This window comes from Mirounga leonina, unplaced genomic scaffold, assembly GCF_011800145.1.
Source record: "Mirounga leonina isolate KUSES-001 unplaced genomic scaffold, KU_Mleo_1.0 Mir_154, whole genome shotgun sequence".
NCBI lineage: Eukaryota > Metazoa > Chordata > Mammalia > Carnivora > Phocidae > Mirounga > Mirounga leonina.
In genome coordinates, this window is record NW_023270389.1 from 1,772,098 (window position 1) to 1,790,472 (window position 18,375).

The window sequence follows — 18,375 nt, forward strand, 5'->3', positions numbered from 1 at the left end:
CTGCTTCTCCCTCTGCCGCTCCCCCTGCTTTTGTGCTCTCTCAAATAAATAAATAAAATCTTGAAAGAAAGAAGTGTAGTGAAAGTGCTGGTGTGGGACGTCCAGTCCACGTTACCCGAAGTGGGGCCTCTCACTGACAGCTCCGTCCTGTTGCACGGTGGCCTCGTCTGTAACCTCATGCACGGGACAACCCATCACTAGACTTCCCTCAGTTCACACGAGCCGCGGGACGCGCCGGCCAGGCTTGGTCTCGGAGCTCAAGACCAAAAGCTCCTAGACTTCACTTGCAGAAGGTCTGGACTGCAAGGCTCTCCTGTGTTTTGACCTTTTTCCCTGAGGTGAGGGGAGAACAGTCTTGCCATCGCATCAGAGGGAGGAAGGACCTTTCTACATTCCTCTCCGCCGGGAGCGGGGGATGGGGACTGGCGCTGCGCAGCCCTTCCCGGCTCTGAGCCCCCGACTGAGCTCCACCAGCTCTCCCTTCACCTCTGCCCACTGAACCCAACTGCCACTTCCTCCAGATCCCACTTTATAAAAACCCCCTCGAACCAAGTTGTTGTCAGCCAGCCTCCTCTCCCCCAAAAAACAAACTCCAAGACATCAAAGACCACGTCATTTATTTACAAAGGCCAGTGTGGACTTCGGGGAGTGGGGGAGCCACACAGACATCCTCTCTGGACTGCTTGGGGCCCTTTCCCATCTGGAGAAGATTCTGCTGCTCTCCCTTCCGCACGCTCGGCCGTGGGGACTCCGAGCAGCCGGCCTACACAGCGGAGAGAAGAGCCTTCTCTGCGCTCCAACAGAGCGACGTCCAACTCCAGATCAAAGGCATGGCTGCCGCCCTCTCCTTTCCTTCCTCAAATAGGCCTGGAAGAAACAGTGAAGACTCCAAAGGCCAGGGACTGCAGGGGAGAGACTGCTGTACTACCCCCAACAGCAAGGAGGGGAGGGGTGGGAGGGGTGCTGCTCACAGCCCTGACAGCTTTGGGAGGGGCAACCGCACTACCCTCGGGTACCCGAGGGGCCTGGCTGGCTGGCCTGTATGTATTCTCGCCCCAGACTGGCCCTTTCGCCCACTCCTCTGTGGTGGGAGAGAGCTCGGAACCAGCAATCAACAAAGAACCCACCCTCCTGTGCAACTCACGGAGCATGTGTGTGTGCTTCCCCAGCACACACACCCCCTGCTGAGACAGACCCCAAGCCCTTCATGTCTTTTGAGGGGGGCTCAAACCAGTGGTACCTGGGGACACCAGCAGGTCCTGGCCCCGGAGCCGGTAGGACCCCTGTGAGCCCCTTCCTGCAGCTCCAGTTTGTGAGCATCTCTAGGCCTTCTCTGCCAGGCCTGAGCCTGCGCGCTCCCGCCTAAAACAGCTACTAGGGCTTCCGTTCCCCGAGTGTCAATTCCAACTTCTGAGCCTTTGACTTGGGTCCTTCTCCCCCTTCCCTTCCTCTAGCAAATCTCCATGGAGCTGGTCCGGGGCTTGTTAGTTCCTTGTACAGAGAGGGTGGTCGCCTCCCCCTTTAGAGAGGGAGGACAGGCATCTCCTCTCTCGGGACATCCCAACAAAGCCTGGATGAAGGGACCAGGACAGGGGGTGAGGAGGAAAAGGCAGCCTGTGCACCTGCCCCTCCCTCCGAGTGTGTGACCCCAGCTCGGATCAGGCTGCCGGTGGGAGGAGGGGGCGGAGAGAAGGAAGAGTCCCCACAAGGAACCATACAAGCCAAACCCTAGGCCCCGGAGGAACACCCCGTCCCCGCAGAGCAGATGGCAGTCCCCCTGCCAACCCCACACCACCACCGGGACGTCTGCAGGCTGGCGGCAGGGCCAGGAGCTGGGGCCGGCCCACGACACTGGAAAACGGCTCGCGCAGCCCCGCTCAAGCGGGACCCGGATAGAAGACTCTGTAAGAGATGTGCAAGTAAACCCACAATTCTCAGAGCTCCGGGGCCAGGCCCGCGGCCCTGAAGCCAGCCTGCTATCTGGAGGGACAGGGAGAAGATGGGGACGGCAGGCACAGAGGGAGGGGGCAGGCGGGTGGTGCGGCCGGGCGATTAGGAGAGCTGCGAGCCCAGGAGTCTCTCGATGGCCGCGTTGACGTCCCCTCCGGTAGCAATGAGGGCCTGCAGGTTGGCCTCACGGTTGATGAAGCCCATGGAGTGGAGCTGGTCCAGCTGCTGCTGGAACCTCACCTCTGGCGTCTGCACCTGGAGGGACAGGCCTTGTGAGGTGCGGGGGGAGGAACCCCCCCCCGGGGCCCAGTCAAATCTGAGGTGTGCGGCCGAGGGAAGGGGAGCAGTAGGTCTTCTCGCACATCCTCAGGGTCAACCAGTGGGCAGGGCGGGGTGAGCTGCCAACAGGGGCCAAGGAGGCTGCTCCCCAGGCCACAAAACGACCGTGTAACAGAAGGGGGGGGACGTCTTTCCGGACATTTCAAACAGATCAGCCCATGCTCCTAACTCTTTCCATCAGCGCTCTGGACGTGTTCGTGGCACTCTGGGAGCCGAACACTCTGCAGTCAGGAAGACGCACGCTCTACATGTGCTCTGGCCTCGGCCGTGTCCACACACGGAGCCATGGGAGAGGCCAGAGAAAGGTGAAGGGCCTCGCCTGAGGTCTACCCTACTCCTCAGCCAACGCCCTGGCCTTGCCTTTGTGGTCCAGGGCTCTAGGGACCCCATGCCCCAGGACACTCCTCCCCAGCCTCAGAGCCACAGGGCTTCAGTTTCCAGGAGCCCTACGATACCAGCACCAGGGCCGGGGCACGGTGGCTGAGGCGCACATTCCGGAGCCACATGCCGGGGCTGGGATCTCGGCTCCGTTACCGACTTACTGGCTGGGGGACTCTGAGCGAGGCACTTCACCTCTCTGCGCCTCCCTTTTCCCCTTACGACAGAGATGCAGCTCGCTGACAAGGCGTGGTGAGGCTCAGCGCGAACGCGCGCTCCCACGGAGCACTCAGAGCGGTGCCTGGCAGCCAGTGGGACGGTCACTGTTCCCAGCCCCGCCCCACGGCTGTGGAAACGGAACTTGGGGATGGCGGCAACCCCCGCAAGGCCAGCAAGGGGCCGCCTAGGACCCGAGGAGCGCGGGGCTGGCTGACCCCGAGCGCTCCGCTGTCTCCATTCTGCTGCTCGGCCCCCCGCGCCGGCCGCCCCGCGTACCTGTGAGCTCCCACCGCCAGCCAGCAGCTGGACCATCTGCTGCATGAGCTGCTGCTGGGCACCGGAGGCCCCTGCTGGAGGAGACGTGGCAGGGGGTGCCGGCGAGGAGGTGGGGGCCTCGGGCGCGGCCCCGGTGTTGCTGCCTGCCGGGGGTGCCGGGGTCCGGGACATCCCAAAGGAGCCAAGGCTGCAGGCAGGAGAGACCAAGAGGTGGGAGGCAGCCTCTGAGAAAGGGACGGGCGCGGGAGGTGCAGAAGGAAGAGCGGAGGGAGGAGAGCAGACCCTCGGACACACAGTGGCAGCGGGGAGCGCCAGGGGAGGGGGTTGGGAGGAGGAACCCACACCTCGCTGCCCCCCCCTCCGCCCCCCTCACCTGGGTACCAGCCCAGGGGCCTCGGTCTGCAGGGTCTGCAGGCCCTGCTGGATCTGCAGCAGGGCCTGCATGGCGCGGGGGTTGGTGAGGACAGAGAGGGACTCCGGGTTCTGCATCTGGCGGGAAACAGGCACAGGAAGGCGGTGGGAGGTGGCTGGATGTGGGAGGCCACCCAAGCCCGAGGCCGGAGCTCTGCCCTGCCCTTCAACCCCCCCAGCCGCCACTCCTGGCCCCTCACGCACCTGCTGGAGGAAGATGGGGAGCTGAAGGCGCAGCTGCTCCTGGAGCTGGGGGTTCCCCGCAAAGAGCGGCACATTCACCATCATCTGCAGGGGGGAGGGCAGCAGGGGAGGCCTGGGCCCGCCCTCCCCAAGAATCGCCCCCCAGCACCCTCACCACTGCGGGAAGTGTGGGTCTCGGGGTCCCCCGGAGGCCGACGTGGGGCAGCGGGAGGAGATGGAGCCACACTCCGGGCCGCGAGCCAGGGCACCCAGCCCCACCCTGGTGCTGGCAGCAGTTCTGCAAGTTCACGGTGCTCACGCTGCGCCAGCCGCCTTCTGCGCACTTTCCTCGTATGCACTCCCGGAGCCCGCACAACTCCGTGAGGGAGGAGCCACCGCCATGAGCACTCACAGCAAACAAACCAGGAGGGAGGCTCGTAAAGGGCTTAGCTCAGAGGCGGCGGGCCTAAGACGCCCGCCCTGCGGTCTGGCTCAGGACTGACCTGACCAGCGCCAGTCACCGCCCCCAGCGCGCCCCCCTGGAGGCAGCTCCGTACCTGAGCAGCGAAGTCGGGGTTCTGGGCCAGCGTCTGCATCATGCTGCGCATGTAGGGAGCTGAAATCACATTCTGCATCAGCTGGGGGTTTTCCGAGATCTGCTGGAGGAGGGCCTGCATCTCTGGGCTGTTGAACACCCCTGGCACAAGGAGGAAAACAACGGAACAGGAGAAAAGGGGTCCAGATGGAAACCAGATGCTGCCCTTCCGTCTCCCTGCTTGCGACGCTGGGTGGTGACGCAGTTCAGAACGGCAGCGATAACACGGCCCCCAGTACAGGGGTGTGCATCCCTTTCCCTGCTGCGGCTGGGACCTGGGTCTCGGCCACGCCCCCGGCTGTCCCTGACGCAGGCTCCGGTCCCCCGGACTCGCGGTTAGCAGACCTGTGCCTAGTGGCAGAGGCCCTTTCCTCAAACCAGATCTCGCTCAAAAACCAAGTATGCCAACGGTCTGCTCAGAGCCTGGCAGGAGGGCTGGAGCCCCTCCCACTCTGTCCTTCCTTCTCCTGGGGCTGGTCCAGACACCCCAGGACTGGAGCACAATTTTAAAGCCATGGATCAGGTTCAAACCCCTGATTTTACAAATAAGGGAGCTGAAGCACAAGGAGGGGAAGGGACTTTTGGATCAAGGTGCGCCCCCCCCCCCCCAGCCCAGGGCACAGAGAAATCAGGGCATCTACTAAAGACACCCCCAGGGTCATATGTACGGCCACAGTCCAGATTCATGGGGCATCCCCAAGGATTTGCAGTGCATAACCCCCACTTCTGTCCATGGCAGATCTGCACATGCCTCTCCCCCAGCCTCATACCTGCCTGCCCCAGGTGTGCCCCGAGTCCTCCCCCACCTGCTCCTCCCCAGTCTGACCCACTGATGATGCTGGATGGTTCCAGCAGGGCCGCAGGAGCTTAGGAGGTGGGCCTGCTTTATTCGTGAGCCGTTACCCAGGCTGCTCCCAGGGGCAGGAAACACAGCCCACACCACCCCGCAGCCTCCGAGGCTGCAGAGCCCCCTCTGTGGCCTCAACACAGTCTCACCTGTCTGCAATATTCTGGAGCAGTGTGAGCCCCATTCAGTCCTGGGGCAGAGGGACCACCCTGGTGACCCCACTAAGCTCCTTCCACCCTAGGACATACCTGACCCCAGGCTAGCCGCATTGATCCCAAAGGGGTTCGAGACTGTCGGGTGCACCTGGCTGGTCCCCGATCCTCCGGTGCCCTCCCCCCCGGACCCGGGGGCCTGGGAGGTAGGGGGCGAGGGGCTCCAGGGGTTAGGGAGGGGCTCTCGGTTCTCAGTCCGCAGAGGCTGGGAGGATGAGCTGTCGGAGTTCCCGGCCAGGGAAGAGAAGGGATTGTTGCCAAACTGGGAGGAGGGAAAGGTTCTGGGTTAAGGACTGAAACAAAGCAGGGGTAAGGGCCAGGCCCTCTGTGTCCTCTCACCTAACAGCCTCCCCTCCCTGGCAGAGGGACAGGGGCCTCAGACCCCGGAGGGCAGCTCACAACGGGCAGCGCCCCCCTCATCCTGCAGGGTGGGAACTGGCCAGTGCTGGCCACCCGGTCACAACACCCCTCAGGCAGCTGGAAACTTCCCGCCTCCCCCGGCGCCTCTAAACATTCAGTCTCTAGTCTCCTCTGTGCCCTGTGGGACTTGATGTGCACCCTTCCCGCTGTGTAGCGACGTATTTGTCTTCCTTAGCTCTCAAGGGGCAGAGACAAGGTCCCCTTTGCACCCCTCCCCTGACATTAGAATAAGCGATCGTTGGCTTGGTGGGAGCCTGCTCTGTCTCAGCCCTGACCTGCCTCTAGGCTTCCCCTTTTCCAGCCATCTTGGTCCAGCACCCACTCCCCACCACCCGCCCCCCAGGTGCCCTAAGTGGCATTCTGTCCACCGAGGCGCACACAGCCGAGCCCCTCAGTGGAGCACATCTCTGGCTGAGCATGCCCTCCCTCCGCTGCTTCCCCCACACGGTCTCCTCCTCCTCAGCCTCCTTCCTGCAGCTAAACGGGCCCCCTCGGCTGTGTCACCCACCTCGGGGTCTGTACCCCATTACATAGTGTGCTGCCCGAGGCAGCCCCGAAAGTTCCTCCCTCCAGATCCACCGCACCCAGGAAGGAGCTCTGTGCAGGGGTGGGCTTGCTGACGGAGTCCACACCCTGTGCCCCTGCTCAGGCTCCCTCTCCTGAGGTCCCGGGTGGCCCTCACCTAAGCAGGAGGTACCTGAGCAGCCTCAGCCGCTCCTCACCACGGGGCTTCCTGCTTACTCAAAGTGGGTCGCGGGGACCAGAGCTCACCCAGGACCCTGCGGCCCTGCACTGCGCTTCTTCCGCCTGACCAGATGCCTGCTGACAACAGGCCAGCAGGCCAGGGTCCGCAGGCCACAGCCTCAGGTGCTGTCCCTGCTTCCGATGTCCTGCCTGGTGACTCGCCCTGCACCCACCACCGCTGGGTTCTGGGCCCCGTTGTTTCCGGCATGCTCTCTGGACCGAACCTCTTTCTGACCTCCCTCTAGCAATGACAGCAGCCATTTATTGAGCACCTACTATGTGCCTGGCACATTTATTCTAATGTTTACAGTAGCCCTCCAAGATACCAGTTCTCAAAGTGTGGTCCTGGGACCCCTGCAAGGCTTAGCACTGTTTTTGTAGTTCTGAGGTGCTATGTGCTTTTTTTCACTTTTGTTGTCTTCATCAGTGTTCAATGGCCTTTTCCAGAGGCTACGTGACATGTGACATTGCAACGGACCGAACGCAGAAGCCGAGCTGCGAGTCCAGCCGTCGTGCAGTAAAGAAGTCTGCAAACATTAAAACAAGGCCACTGTCTGCTCAAGTTTTGTTTAGGAAAATGAAGTTATTTTTTAAAAGAACATGCTGTTTATGTGAACGTGTAGCTGATTTACTCTTATTTTAAGATGAATTAATAAACATTCCTTATGTTTCTCAGTCTTAATTTCAGATGCAGTGAATATTGATAGATCTAACCCACAGAAACAAAAGCTCTTTGGGGTCCTCAGTAATTCTTAAGCGTCTAAGGTGGTCCTGAGGCCAAAATGATCAAGAACTGCTGCTTTAATAGGTTGCCTCAAGTCTGAAAACATGGAAGCTAAGACTCAGAAAGGTGGAGCAACTCACTTAAACCCATACCACTAAAAATGGTGGCCAGGGATCTGAACCCCAGTTTGCTGATGCCAAATCTCCCTTCTTCCAACTGTTCCAGTGGTTCCTACAGCCTAGTGTGGATCAGAATTAGCCAGAGGGCTTATTAGAAGCCCTTCGCAGCTACTGGATTTTTTTTTAACCAGGTGCATGCATTACTTTGATGTATATTTTTAATTAAATACTGAAAAATAATTTAAAATAAATAAGTTCTTTTTCTTTATATAACGTTTTATTAAAATAAATTCTTTCAGGGGCGCCTGGGTGGTTCAGTCGGTTAAGCATCTGCCTTCGGCTCAGGTCATGATCCCGGGGCCCTGGGATGGAGCCCCGCGTCAGGCTCCCTGCTCAGTGGGAGTCTGCTTCTCCCTCTGACCCTCCTCCCTCTCGTACTCTCTCTCACTCTCTCAAATAAATAAAATCTTTTAAAAAATTATTTAAAAAACTCATAGTTGAACCCTATAAGCACTTTCTAAAATTTGAAAGAGCAATGCCAAGAATAACCAAGAAGATGTTGGAAAATAAGGTGGGGGGTTTACTCTACCAGGTACCCAGACTTAATTAAGAAAATGTGGTATCACCGTAGGGACAGACAAACAGACCAGTGGAACTCGTAGAGTCAGCAAGACACACATTTGTGGAGATTTGCTGTAGGCCAGAGACAGCATGAGCAAGGAAATCTGTCGGGGTAGCATGAACCACTCAGGATATGGGGCTTTTCTCTTCCACCAGGAAAAAGTAACATGAGACCCCACCCTCCCACCCGGGCACTATTTGGGGGGGGTGTTCAGTGTGACCTTTCTGAAGCCATATTATTCTCCAATAAAACATTTTTTAAACGTTTTGAAAAAGCAAGTTAAAAATTATATGAACAGCAGGCTACCACTTCTACGAGGTTTAAAAATATGCAAATCAATGCTCTAAGTTATTTATGGATACGAACACAGGCCATAAAAGAATCGAAATGGTAAATACCCACTTAAGGGTGCTGGTTCTCTCTGGAGAGCGAAAGGGGTAAAATGGGGCAGGGAACACGTGAAGGCTGCGATTCTATCTGTAACGTCTTGTTTGCAAGTATTAAACATGTCCAGGAAACTCTAAAAAATACTAACATTAGTTATCTCTGGGGTGGAAAAGAGATGGCTGGGAGATGGAAATAAAAGGATTCCTTTTGTTTACTTTGCATAACTTGGGAACTTTGAAGTGTGTAAATGTATAATGTATTCAGTATACGTTAAACTTAAAAAAAGAGCCAAAAAGCACCGAGGCTCCACGTACGGCAACGCGTTAGGGCAATGTGGATACAAAAGGATGCCGTCTTTTTGTCTGTACTTTTTATGTGGTTGGAAGAATTCATAAGGCACTTTCAAAAGTGCAACTTCCCAAGCCTGATTCCAGAGACTGAATCAATAAATAGCTCAAAGGAGGGGCCCGGGATTATCGACAAGCCCCCTGGGTGATGCTGATGCAGGTGATCCGTGGACCGCACTTGAGACACACTGTGCTGGGGTCGACTGTCTCCCTCCAGATCTGCCCCACCACCTTTGAGCCCCTGGTGCACGAGGCTGTCAGATCCCTTGGACGCTATGCCCCACCCCTCCCCACGTCTCCAGGGAATTCTGCTACCTTCTGCCCTACTGTCTCCCCCACAGGCAGAGCTGGGCCATCCCTGCCTCTGCCGTGAGAACTGCTTCTAGCCAAGGCCCACTCTCGCAGGGCTAGATCAGAAAGGAGGAGCGGACAGCACCCCAGGCTTGCCTGAGTCTGGGGGAGGGACTCCTGAGCCCCAGCAGCCCTCCCACAGCCTGGCCCCCGGCCCCACCTGTTCCCGGGCAGCACTGAACATCGGCTCCTGGATGTCTGTGTACATGCGGCGGAGGGCATTATACCCCCCAGGGATGCTCTCCAGGTTGCTCAGGGCCCGGTCCTGGTTCCGCATCATTTCTTGCATCATGGCTGGATTCCGAGCCAGTTCCATGGTCTGGTAGAGAAGGGAGAGACAGGAAGAACCCTGGAAACTGGGGGGTACCAAGCTTGGACAAGGGTGGGCCCTGAGGAGGGGGTCTGCATCGGGACTAGGGGCCAGGGCCCATGAACCACCCCACAGAGGCAGCGGGTCAGCTAAGTCGGACTTCCTTCTGCTACAGCCACCTTGGCTCCAGCCCTGCCTCCCTGTGGGTATCCGGCTTTCTGTACTGTGGTACAGTGATCCCGGACAGGGTGAGGGCCACAGCTCCCCTTCCTCAGGTTCAGGAGGCCCAGGTGTCAGGGAGCAAAAGGAAACCGAGTAAGAAAGGACATGAGAAGGAAGAGGAGGCAGCAGAGGAGATCAACATCTATTGAGCGCCTACGACATACAGACACCAGGCAAAGCCATGTGCACAACTGAAGTCATGGGATCCCCACAATACTTGTCCCAAGGAGGTATTTCTGTCCCTATACTGCGGATGAGAAAATAGGCTGAGACTCCCTGGGGACCCGGAGCCAGTGAGCGGTGAAGCCAGGTTTCGAGGCCAGGTGGGTCTGTCTGCCCAAGATCGTACTGTGGTTCCTGGCAGATGGCCACAAGTCGGGGAGGGGAGGCATTCAAGCCAGGACAGCGCTGCCAACACTCTCTAACCCCGGCCCAAGGTCTCTGGCCCAGCCAGAGCATGGGGGCTTTCTCTCTGGAGCCAACAGCTCAGTGTCAGTAAGGGCCGGCCCGCGTCAGCCCCAGGGGACAAGCCCCCACGACACACATGACCGCATAGCTCCTGCCTGTCCGTGCCCGACTGGGGACGCCTTCCCAGTCCTTACTCCCAAGCCCGCTCTGCACTTGCGTCTCTGAAACACCTTTATGTCTAAGGTGGGACCTGACTCCTCACCCCGTGACTCCTGCCCTCACTGTTTGCCAAGGGACCTCCGCACGCCAGGCACCGCTCTGGACAGTGAAGAAAACACTTGCAGATCCTCGCGCTGAAGGAACTGATCTTCCGATGAGCCCGGCCCCGGTGCCCACAGCCCTGCTGCCCTCGTCTTTCCCTGGCCCCCCCTGCCCTGGGCCATAAGACGCAGCTCCCGAAGGCCAACACGGAACTGCCTCTGCGGGGTCTCCGTCAGCCACCGGCCCTGCCCAGCCCCAGGCTCCCCAAGCGCCCCCCGGCCTTTGCACCTGCGGTCCCTCAGCCCTGAACGCTCTCCCCTTTTTCCTCCTCTGGGTCTCAGGGCAGGGTCGGGAGCCCCTCTCTGTGCCCCCGGGGGACCCTGCGACTATATGATAGCACCAACCCCACTGCATTACAGCTGCGTGCCTACGAGTCCCACTTCCCTTTGAGACCCGAAGTTCCCGGAAAGCCAGACCGACACCCCCAGCGTTCACAGCACGGCTGCTGGGTGAGCAAGTACACACACAAGCCGACGCAGGACAAGGCGGCCCGGCCGGTGCCCTCCGGGTTTGTGTCCTGCCCGCCCCCACGCCAACCTTCTCTCACACCTACCTGCCTCATGAGCTCCGGGTTGTTGAGCATGTGGCTGATCTCAGGGTTCCGCTCCATCAGCTGCTGCATCTGGGGGTTGGCCATGATCATGTGGCGCATCAGGTCGGGGTTAGACATCATGTCCTGGACCAGGGGGTTCTCCATGATCTGCGACAGCATCTCGGGGTTGGACATCAGCTGCCTCTGCATCCGCTGCTGCAGCTCCATAAAGTTGGCAGAGCCCAGGCCCAGGCTGCCCAGGCCCAGGATGCCCCCAAAGCCAGCTGCGGGGAGGGGCCGGGGTCACAGTGGGCCACAAGCCCCTGCCCCCACCTGGCCACAGCCACTGCGCTCAGGTCTCCCTGAGGAGCCTCGCCTGCTTCTCTCCCCTCCCCTCCCAATCCCTCCCCCGGCCCCAGCCCTGCCCCACTGCAGATGGGAGCCCAGTGGACCGAGACCTCTCTGGAGGCAGAGGCTGAGAGCCGGGCACAGCACAGAGAGGGTGACCAGTGGGGGCCTGCTCAATCAGCAGTAAATATTCCCCAGCTAGCTGCTGCTGGACCCCCCTTGTCCCCAAACTCCAACATCCTCACCCTGCGTTCTCCACATCCCCAACCCCATTCCGCCCCTCCCTCTGAACGCTCATCCACGCTCCCCTCCTCGGGGAGGCCCTGGTAGACTGGCCTCCTCCCCTGCTTTGCCCAAGCACCAGTGTCTGGAACGCCATGTCCAGGGGTCCCCATCCCCATCCGACCAGAAGCAGGGGCCACGTTTCTGCCTCCTCTTGGCTCTCCCCCCCTCCCTAGCCCCAGACAGGACGGTGCCCTCCTCCCTGAGGGCTTACAGAGTATGGATGCAGTAGCACTGGGGGGTCCCTCCCCAGCCCCCGGGGAGGGACCCCCCCCACTGCTCCTCCGGCTGCCGCTGCCGGCATCTGAAGTGGTACTGCCCGAGGTGGAGGGCTGGGCAGGGGTGGCAGGCGAAGCGGGCGTGGTGGAGGGTGCTGAGGCAGGGTCTGGAGTGGAGGGAGAAGAAGCAGTGGCGGCAGCTGGATCTGGAGCCCTGAGGACAGAGGAAGAAAGTCCTGGCTGAAGTGAACAGGAAAGGGAAGACACGCAGTTCCTTTCGGTGCAGCCCCTGCCCTACCGAGTAAGCCAACTCCGAAGGCACCCACAGGCGAGGCTGGGTGGGGAAATCGGGCGGAGGCAGGCGGCGCTGGGTGGGGAAATCGGGCGGAGGCAGGCGGCGCTGGGTGGGGAACTCGGGCAGAGGCCGAGCAAGGACCACCTGCCTGCAGGGCGTTCTGGGAGAGGCAGGTGAGGTTCCTTTCCCCTGTAGGGGAGATGGTTGGGCTGCCTGGCAATCCCTGAGAGCCACCTTCCTGGGTGCTGGCGTGGCCCTCCGCGTGCAGGTGAGCGACAGGTGAGAAAGCGAGGACCAGATGGGGAAGACAGGCCCAGTCAGCAGCTGGATCTGCTCCTCTCCTGGACTTACTTCTGAGGGGTCTTGATGACCAGATGGACAGTGAGCCCATCCTTGATCCCATGCTGGTTCAGTGTGTCCCCGTCCTTGAGGATCTTGCCTGCGAAGATCAGGACCAGCTGATCCTGCTGAGCCTTAAACCTCCTGGAGATCTCCTCTTTGAACTGTGGTCAAGAGGCAGAGGTCACTGCAGAGCCTCCCTGGGCTCCACCCACCAGGGACCCTACCTCTGGTCTGGGAAGTCCCTCTGCAGTCTAGACCCCATCCATCCAGTGGCACTGAGCAGCTCCCTTGTTAACCAAAGAGATGGACCAGTGACAGGCTCCTGTCTCGGCTCAACCCCAGGGTCTCCCAGCTTAGAAGGCCCAGCCAGTTCTCCAGACTCCCTCCTCGGTCCCTCCCTCCAGCTCCCCAGGACAAGGGTGCTGCCTGTGGCTCTCTCTGTCCCAACTCCTTCAGCAGCCTTGGACCCAGGCCTGTCTCTCTTCAGCCTTCGGTTCTAGACTCCAGGTTTCTCTGCCTTCCAGCCTTTTCGTAACAACGACAACACACAGACTCCAAATGATCTCTAACAGCAGCAACTACTCAGGAGTTAAGAGTCTCAGTCCCGTGAGATAGATATGAATTATCATCTCCACTTTCAGGATGAGAAAACTGAGGATCAGAGCAGTTACGTGACTTGCCCTGGGCGGACTGGAATTCAGGTCTCGACACCAAAGCCCCAGTTCTTGACCCAACACACGGCCTCTCAGCCAAAGCTGGTTTCAGATTGAGCTCTGCAGGGCAGAGGATGTAAGTTCTGGAATGCAGTCATTTTGTATGGGGGGAGGGAGGGCATGAATGCACTAAAGACTGGCTTGGGGAGATTCAGACTCCCCAAATCCATCAGCTCTCCCCGCAAACCCAAACAAACCAAAACAGGACACTCTCAGTAAAGAGTGCACTTGCTAAGCCAAGGCAGCTTCCAGATCTCCTCCTTCCCACCAGATGGCCTATCTTAAGCCCCGCCTATGAGAAATTCTGGAGCTGCCACGGGGGGGGGGGGGGGCGCCGAACACAGGCAGTGCTCCCTCATTCACTCATCCAACACACTTTTATTGAGCACCTACTGCACACCGTAAGTCCCGGAGGGGCCGAGGGCCCACTGTAACCGCCTCGATTTGAAAAGGTAGGACGGATACGGGCCGAGGGAAACGCTCGTCCAGCGCCCCGCGCCCCAGCACTCGGGGGCGCCCCCCGCCCGCTCCCCTGGCGCAGCACCGAGGCCGGAGGCCGCCGGGCCGCGGCCCCTCGAATCCCCGACCAGTCCTCGGGGCGCACGCCGCCCTCAGACCCCGAGTCCTTCCCCTCCCCGGTGCAAGGTGCCCCCTCCCAGCTCTCCGCCACGCCCCCAACCCAGGCCACACGGCGAGCCCCGGCCTCGAGTCCGCCGCACGCGCCGCGCCGGCCGGAGCCCCTCGCAGGACGCCCCCCGCCCCGCTCCTCCCCGCCCTCCCCTCCGAGATCCCGCGGGGCCCCCACCGTCCCCGCCCGCCGCCCCACCGCCTCGGAGCCACCCCTCTCTCCGCAGACCCCTCCTCCGCCACCCCCGCCGCTCGTACTACCTCCTTGACGGAGGCTCGGTCGCAGATCACAATTTCCTCCTTGTCCTTGGGGGTCTTGACGGTGACCCGAATGGGGGGCCTGGCCTCGGCCGCGCTCGGCTCCGCCATGCCGCCGCCGCCACCCGGCCGCCCGCCAGCCCGCCCCGGCTCCTCCTCCTCCCCCCCGCCCGGCCGCCCGCCCGGCCGGCTCTGCTCCGGCCTCCGCCCCTCCGCCCCTCCGCCCTCCCCTGCCCTGCCCTGCCCTCCCCTCCCCTCCCCTCCCCGCGGCCGCGCCGCCCCCCGGACCAACGGCGCCCACAGCGCCCCGGGCGGCCTGGGGGGGGCACTGCAGCCGGGGCGGGGCGGGCTCCCCGAGACGGCCCGCCGCCGGTCCTGGCCCGCCGCCTCCGCGGTGACTCCCGCTCCGGGACAGAACGCCGCGCCCCTGTCGCCGCCGCCTTGTCCTGGTTCCCGGGCCTCTCCCGACTCGGAGGCTGACCCCCCACGTCTGGACGTCCACCCAAGGTCTCACCTCTAGGACTGACTATGCCCCCGGAGGTCGTGGCCTGCTCGGAGTCTACTAAGTACGGCTCCAGAGGCCTTTCTGAGCCTTGGTCTCCTGTCACAGGGTCGTGCCTAACGTAGGGAACTGCTCTGAAAAGTAACCAAACGTGTGCCTGACAAATACCGGGATTTCTTTTTTCAGTTTCTGGTCGTGGACTGTCAGGCGGGCATACTCACTCTTCGCTCCCCGAGGTGGCGGGGAGGGGAGTGGGTTGTTAAACGCCCTTCCAGTCCTGCCCCTATCCTTTCGCTCCCGCTCTTTAACCCCCCAACGACCACGTGGTTCCCCGGGAAAGGCGAACTACAGTTCCCAGGGTGCGCCGCGAGGCCACGCGGAACTACAACTCCCGGCGCCCCGCGCGGCGGGGCGGTGTTGCGTCGCCCCCCCAGAGCGCCGGGACCTCCGGGTCGCGCGGAGTTCCGGAGCGGCGGGGAGCTCGGGGAGGTGCCCGCGGAGGCCGCGGGAGGCAGCTCGGGGCCTGGCGCGGAAGCCCGGGCCCGGGAGCCGCAGGCATGCTGCGTCCCAAGGCTTTGACCCAGGTGCTGAGCCAGGCTAACACCGGAGGTGTCCAGAGCACGCTGTGAGTGCGGCCGAGGAGGCGAGCCCGTGGCGCGCTGGGGAAGGGTCTCGGGGAGGGAGGAGGGCAGAGGGGCCGCGGCCGGCGGGAAGGGCCGCGCTCTGCCCAGACCCCTGCTTTCTGGAAGCGCCCCGGCGTTTTCTCGCCGCCCCCAGCACGTCCCTGTCCCCTACCGCCGCTCGCCAGGCTGCTGAATAACGAGGGCTCTCTGCTGGCCTACTCCGGTTACGGGGACACGGACGCCCGGGTCACCGCGGCTATCGCCAGCAACATCTGGGCCGCCTACGACCGCAACGGGAACCAAGCGTTTAACGAAGACAATCTCAAATTCATCCTCATGGACTGCATGGTATGGAGAGGGGAGCCGCTCCCTCTGTCCCCCAAGGGGATCCCCATGGGGCTTGCTGGACCCCACTCTGGATGGTTGGAGGGGCAGGGACAGGATCTCTGCGGGCTACCAAGAGTCGGTCTGCTGCAGCATTGTGGTAGGCAGGGCCCTATGCAGCAAGTGGTGGTGAGGAGGGGGCCGGGGACCCAGTGTCTGCCTGGGCTTCTGGCCTCAGCTGGCCACTTGTCATTCGTGGAGTCCTAGGTAAGTCACTTGAGCTCTCTGAACTTCCTGACCGCATCTCCAGCGTGGGAACAGTAATACCGCCCAACAGGAGTGCACGCACACAGGCTTGTCATGAAGATCACACGGAAGGATGTAAACTGTACAGTGTTGTCACCCCGAGTCACAGGCTCACAGAAGTACAGCGGAGTCTCCAGATCCTCGGCCCGTCCCTTCAGTTTGCAGAAGAGGGAGCTGCAGCCCAGAAAGGGGAAGTAGCCGTTAGACTGTGAATTTCCGGGAAACAGAAAGGGTCTCACTCACCTTTGTATTTGTTCGGCCAACACATGTTTAGGTCTGTGCAGTGTTCTCAAGGATTAGGGAAAAACTAGCAAACAGGACCAAAACTGCCGCCTTAACTTCTCACAGAAGCTTATGGTTTTATGTGTGCTGTAAAATATATATGTAAGTCAAAACACTAGGATGTGAGATACTGAAAATGTTATGCGAAACGGAAGTGAGGTGGAGCACATATCAGGGACAGTCTCACTGAAAAGGTGACATTTCATTAAAGATCTGAAGGAAGTTGGCCAGCCATATGGCCGTCTAGGGGAAGAGCATTTCTGGCAGAACAGCAAGTGCAAAGGCCCTGAGGCTGATGTAGTTGGAGCAGCATGGGAATAGGGGAGATGAGTAGGAGGTGAGGCCAGAGAGGGAGGGAGTGCAGCACCTGGCTCCCAGCACACAGCAAATGCCCAGTGAAAGTTTGCTGAACCAAACTTAAAAGGCCCAAGTGTGAACTCTTCCCAGAGGATTTCCACTGTAACGGGGCTGCCTACATCATCCTCACCCCATGCCCAACCAGGGATGCCATTTTAGTTCAGTTGATGACTCCTGCTGGGTGCCTAACCTAGAGTGGGTGCTGTAGGGCACTAGCTTTCCAACGTCTTGTCCACACCCCAGCCAAAGAAATAGCTGTTAAGTCAGAGCCCACACCACCCCCCCAACTAAAACAAACATGCAGTGCACTCCGTTTCTCTTCTTTTTCATACTGACCCACCTCCTCAATTGATGGAACCCTAGAGTCAGAACTGCAATTTGAAAAACTTTACCATGGGAAAAGAGAATTATGCATTAGGTTAATTGCTCCCACACTCCTTAGAGGGTCTTTGGGGTGAACCCGTAATAATAATATCACCCATTTGGACGGCCCTCTGCAGTTTCAAAACTCCGTCCTGTGTACTGGCATCCTCACCAACTGGGATGAGGCAGGGGTCACAGAGAAACCAAGTTTCTGCGAGGTTGAGTTTCCCGGGGGAGGTTGGTTAGCAGGGGGCTGTGCTGACCCTGGAATCTGAGCTCAGGACCCCACGTCCAGGGCTGTGGCCAGAGCCCCTCGTCTGAAGCCCCTGCCATGCCCAGGGCATGGAAGGAAGAAGATGATAGTCTCCCTGAAGAGGAGCCCTTGGGGAAAGAGAGGGCTAAGGGTGCCAAGCGGAACACTACATCCCACGATATCACCCCCCACCAGGAGGGCCGTGTTGCCATCACCCGGGTGGCCAACCTTCTGCTGTGTATGTACGCCAAGGAGACGGTGGGCTTCGGAATGCTCAAGGCCAAGGTGTGTATGTACCCGTTCCTCTGACTGTGGGCCCAGCCTTTGTGCTCTTCACTGTCCACTCCTACCCCACCACCTTGGAGTCTGCGGTGAGCCGACTCCCAGGAGTGGGTGGGGGCTGGGTGCTCAGCAGCGGGCGTCCGGCCTGGATTGGGGATCCCTCTAGTGGCAGATCCTGTGTGGGCCTGATTTCTCCTCCCCTCTTGCAGGCCCAGGCCTTGGTGCAGTACCTGGAGGAACCCCTTACCCAAGTAGCTGCCTCATAATGAGCCTTGGCTGAAGCTGGGGTCAAAAAAGATAAATGACCATTTGGAGGGGCAGGGCCCCCTGGGGAAGCCTTTCCAGGTGGTGGGGGGAAGGTGAGACTTTGTTTTTTCCAAGAATAAACTTGAACTCCTATCTTGCGTGATGACTGATTTCTTGAATGGGAGGAGCCGAAGGAGGTGGAACAGAGTGAGGACTGCTCAGGAGAGACTCCTGAGGGCCCACCTCTCCCCTTGCCCTCTGACAGCTGGGGCGCCTCAGCAACATGACCATCTCGGCCCTGCCCCTCTGAACGGTTCAGCCACCTGATGGGCACACGTTTGGGAGCGACTTCAGAGAAGCAGCAGGCTGCTGGGGGTGCTGCTGGGGGTCCTGTTGGACAGCAAGAATATAGGGCCCTGCAAGGCCAGTGTCGTTCAGTCCCAACTTTGGGGGGGTGCCTTTTCTGCCCTTGGGGTTGGAAGAGTGCGCACTAGCCACCTACCAGGGCCACCCCACGCTCACACCCTCCGGATCTTGAAGCGCTTTGCAGGCGGTATGGCTTTACCGTGAGACCACCGATCCCAGGGAGGGGGTGTCAGAGGGCCTCAGAGGCATCTCCAGATTCTGCCCTGCGCTCAAACTCCTCCCCCACCCATCTCTCTGCTTACCCTGGGTCCTTAGAGCAGGTGTGGACAGGGAACTACCAGCCCCTAGCCCAGTGCCCAAGGAAGGGACCATCCCAGGGGAGAGAGAGGTAGGCGGCGAGTTTCAGCTCCACCCAGGGTGAGGAACACCGCCCATCCCAGGCCCTGGGCTGTCGGGAGGGGCAGACGTTTC

At 60.2% G+C, this 18,375-nt stretch overlaps 2 protein-coding genes across 3 annotated transcripts; one reads left to right on the plus strand and one right to left on the minus strand.

Moving 5' to 3' along the window:
• Window positions 1-600: 600 nt before the first annotated feature.
• On the minus strand, window positions 601-14,140 carry UBQLN4 (ubiquilin 4). 2 transcript variants are annotated; one of them, XM_035009801.1, is made up of 11 exons: window positions 14,004-14,140; window positions 12,412-12,563; window positions 11,762-11,979; window positions 10,939-11,201; window positions 9,285-9,443; window positions 5,447-5,672; window positions 4,314-4,453; window positions 3,778-3,861; window positions 3,536-3,645; window positions 3,163-3,349; window positions 601-2,205 (listed from the first exon to the last, which is right to left on the minus strand). In XM_035009801.1, the coding sequence occupies exons 1-11, from the start codon at window positions 14,109-14,111 to the stop codon at window positions 2,053-2,055; spliced, it is 1,800 nt and encodes a 599-aa protein (XP_034865692.1). In that variant the 5' UTR covers window positions 14,112-14,140; the 3' UTR covers window positions 601-2,052. The 2 variants fall into 2 exon arrangements, with proteins under 2 accessions (XP_034865692.1, XP_034865691.1); XM_035009800.1 differs by having other exon boundaries at window positions 3,536-3,651.
• A 787-nt stretch (window positions 14,141-14,927) lies between these two features.
• On the plus strand, window positions 14,928-17,691 carry LAMTOR2 (late endosomal/lysosomal adaptor, MAPK and MTOR activator 2). The gene is made up of 4 exons (XM_035009802.1): window positions 14,928-15,127; window positions 15,311-15,473; window positions 17,206-17,295; window positions 17,502-17,691. The coding sequence occupies exons 1-4, from the start codon at window positions 15,060-15,062 to the stop codon at window positions 17,556-17,558; spliced, it is 378 nt and encodes a 125-aa protein (XP_034865693.1). The 5' UTR covers window positions 14,928-15,059; the 3' UTR covers window positions 17,559-17,691.
• The last annotated feature ends 684 nt before the right edge of the window (window positions 17,692-18,375 follow it).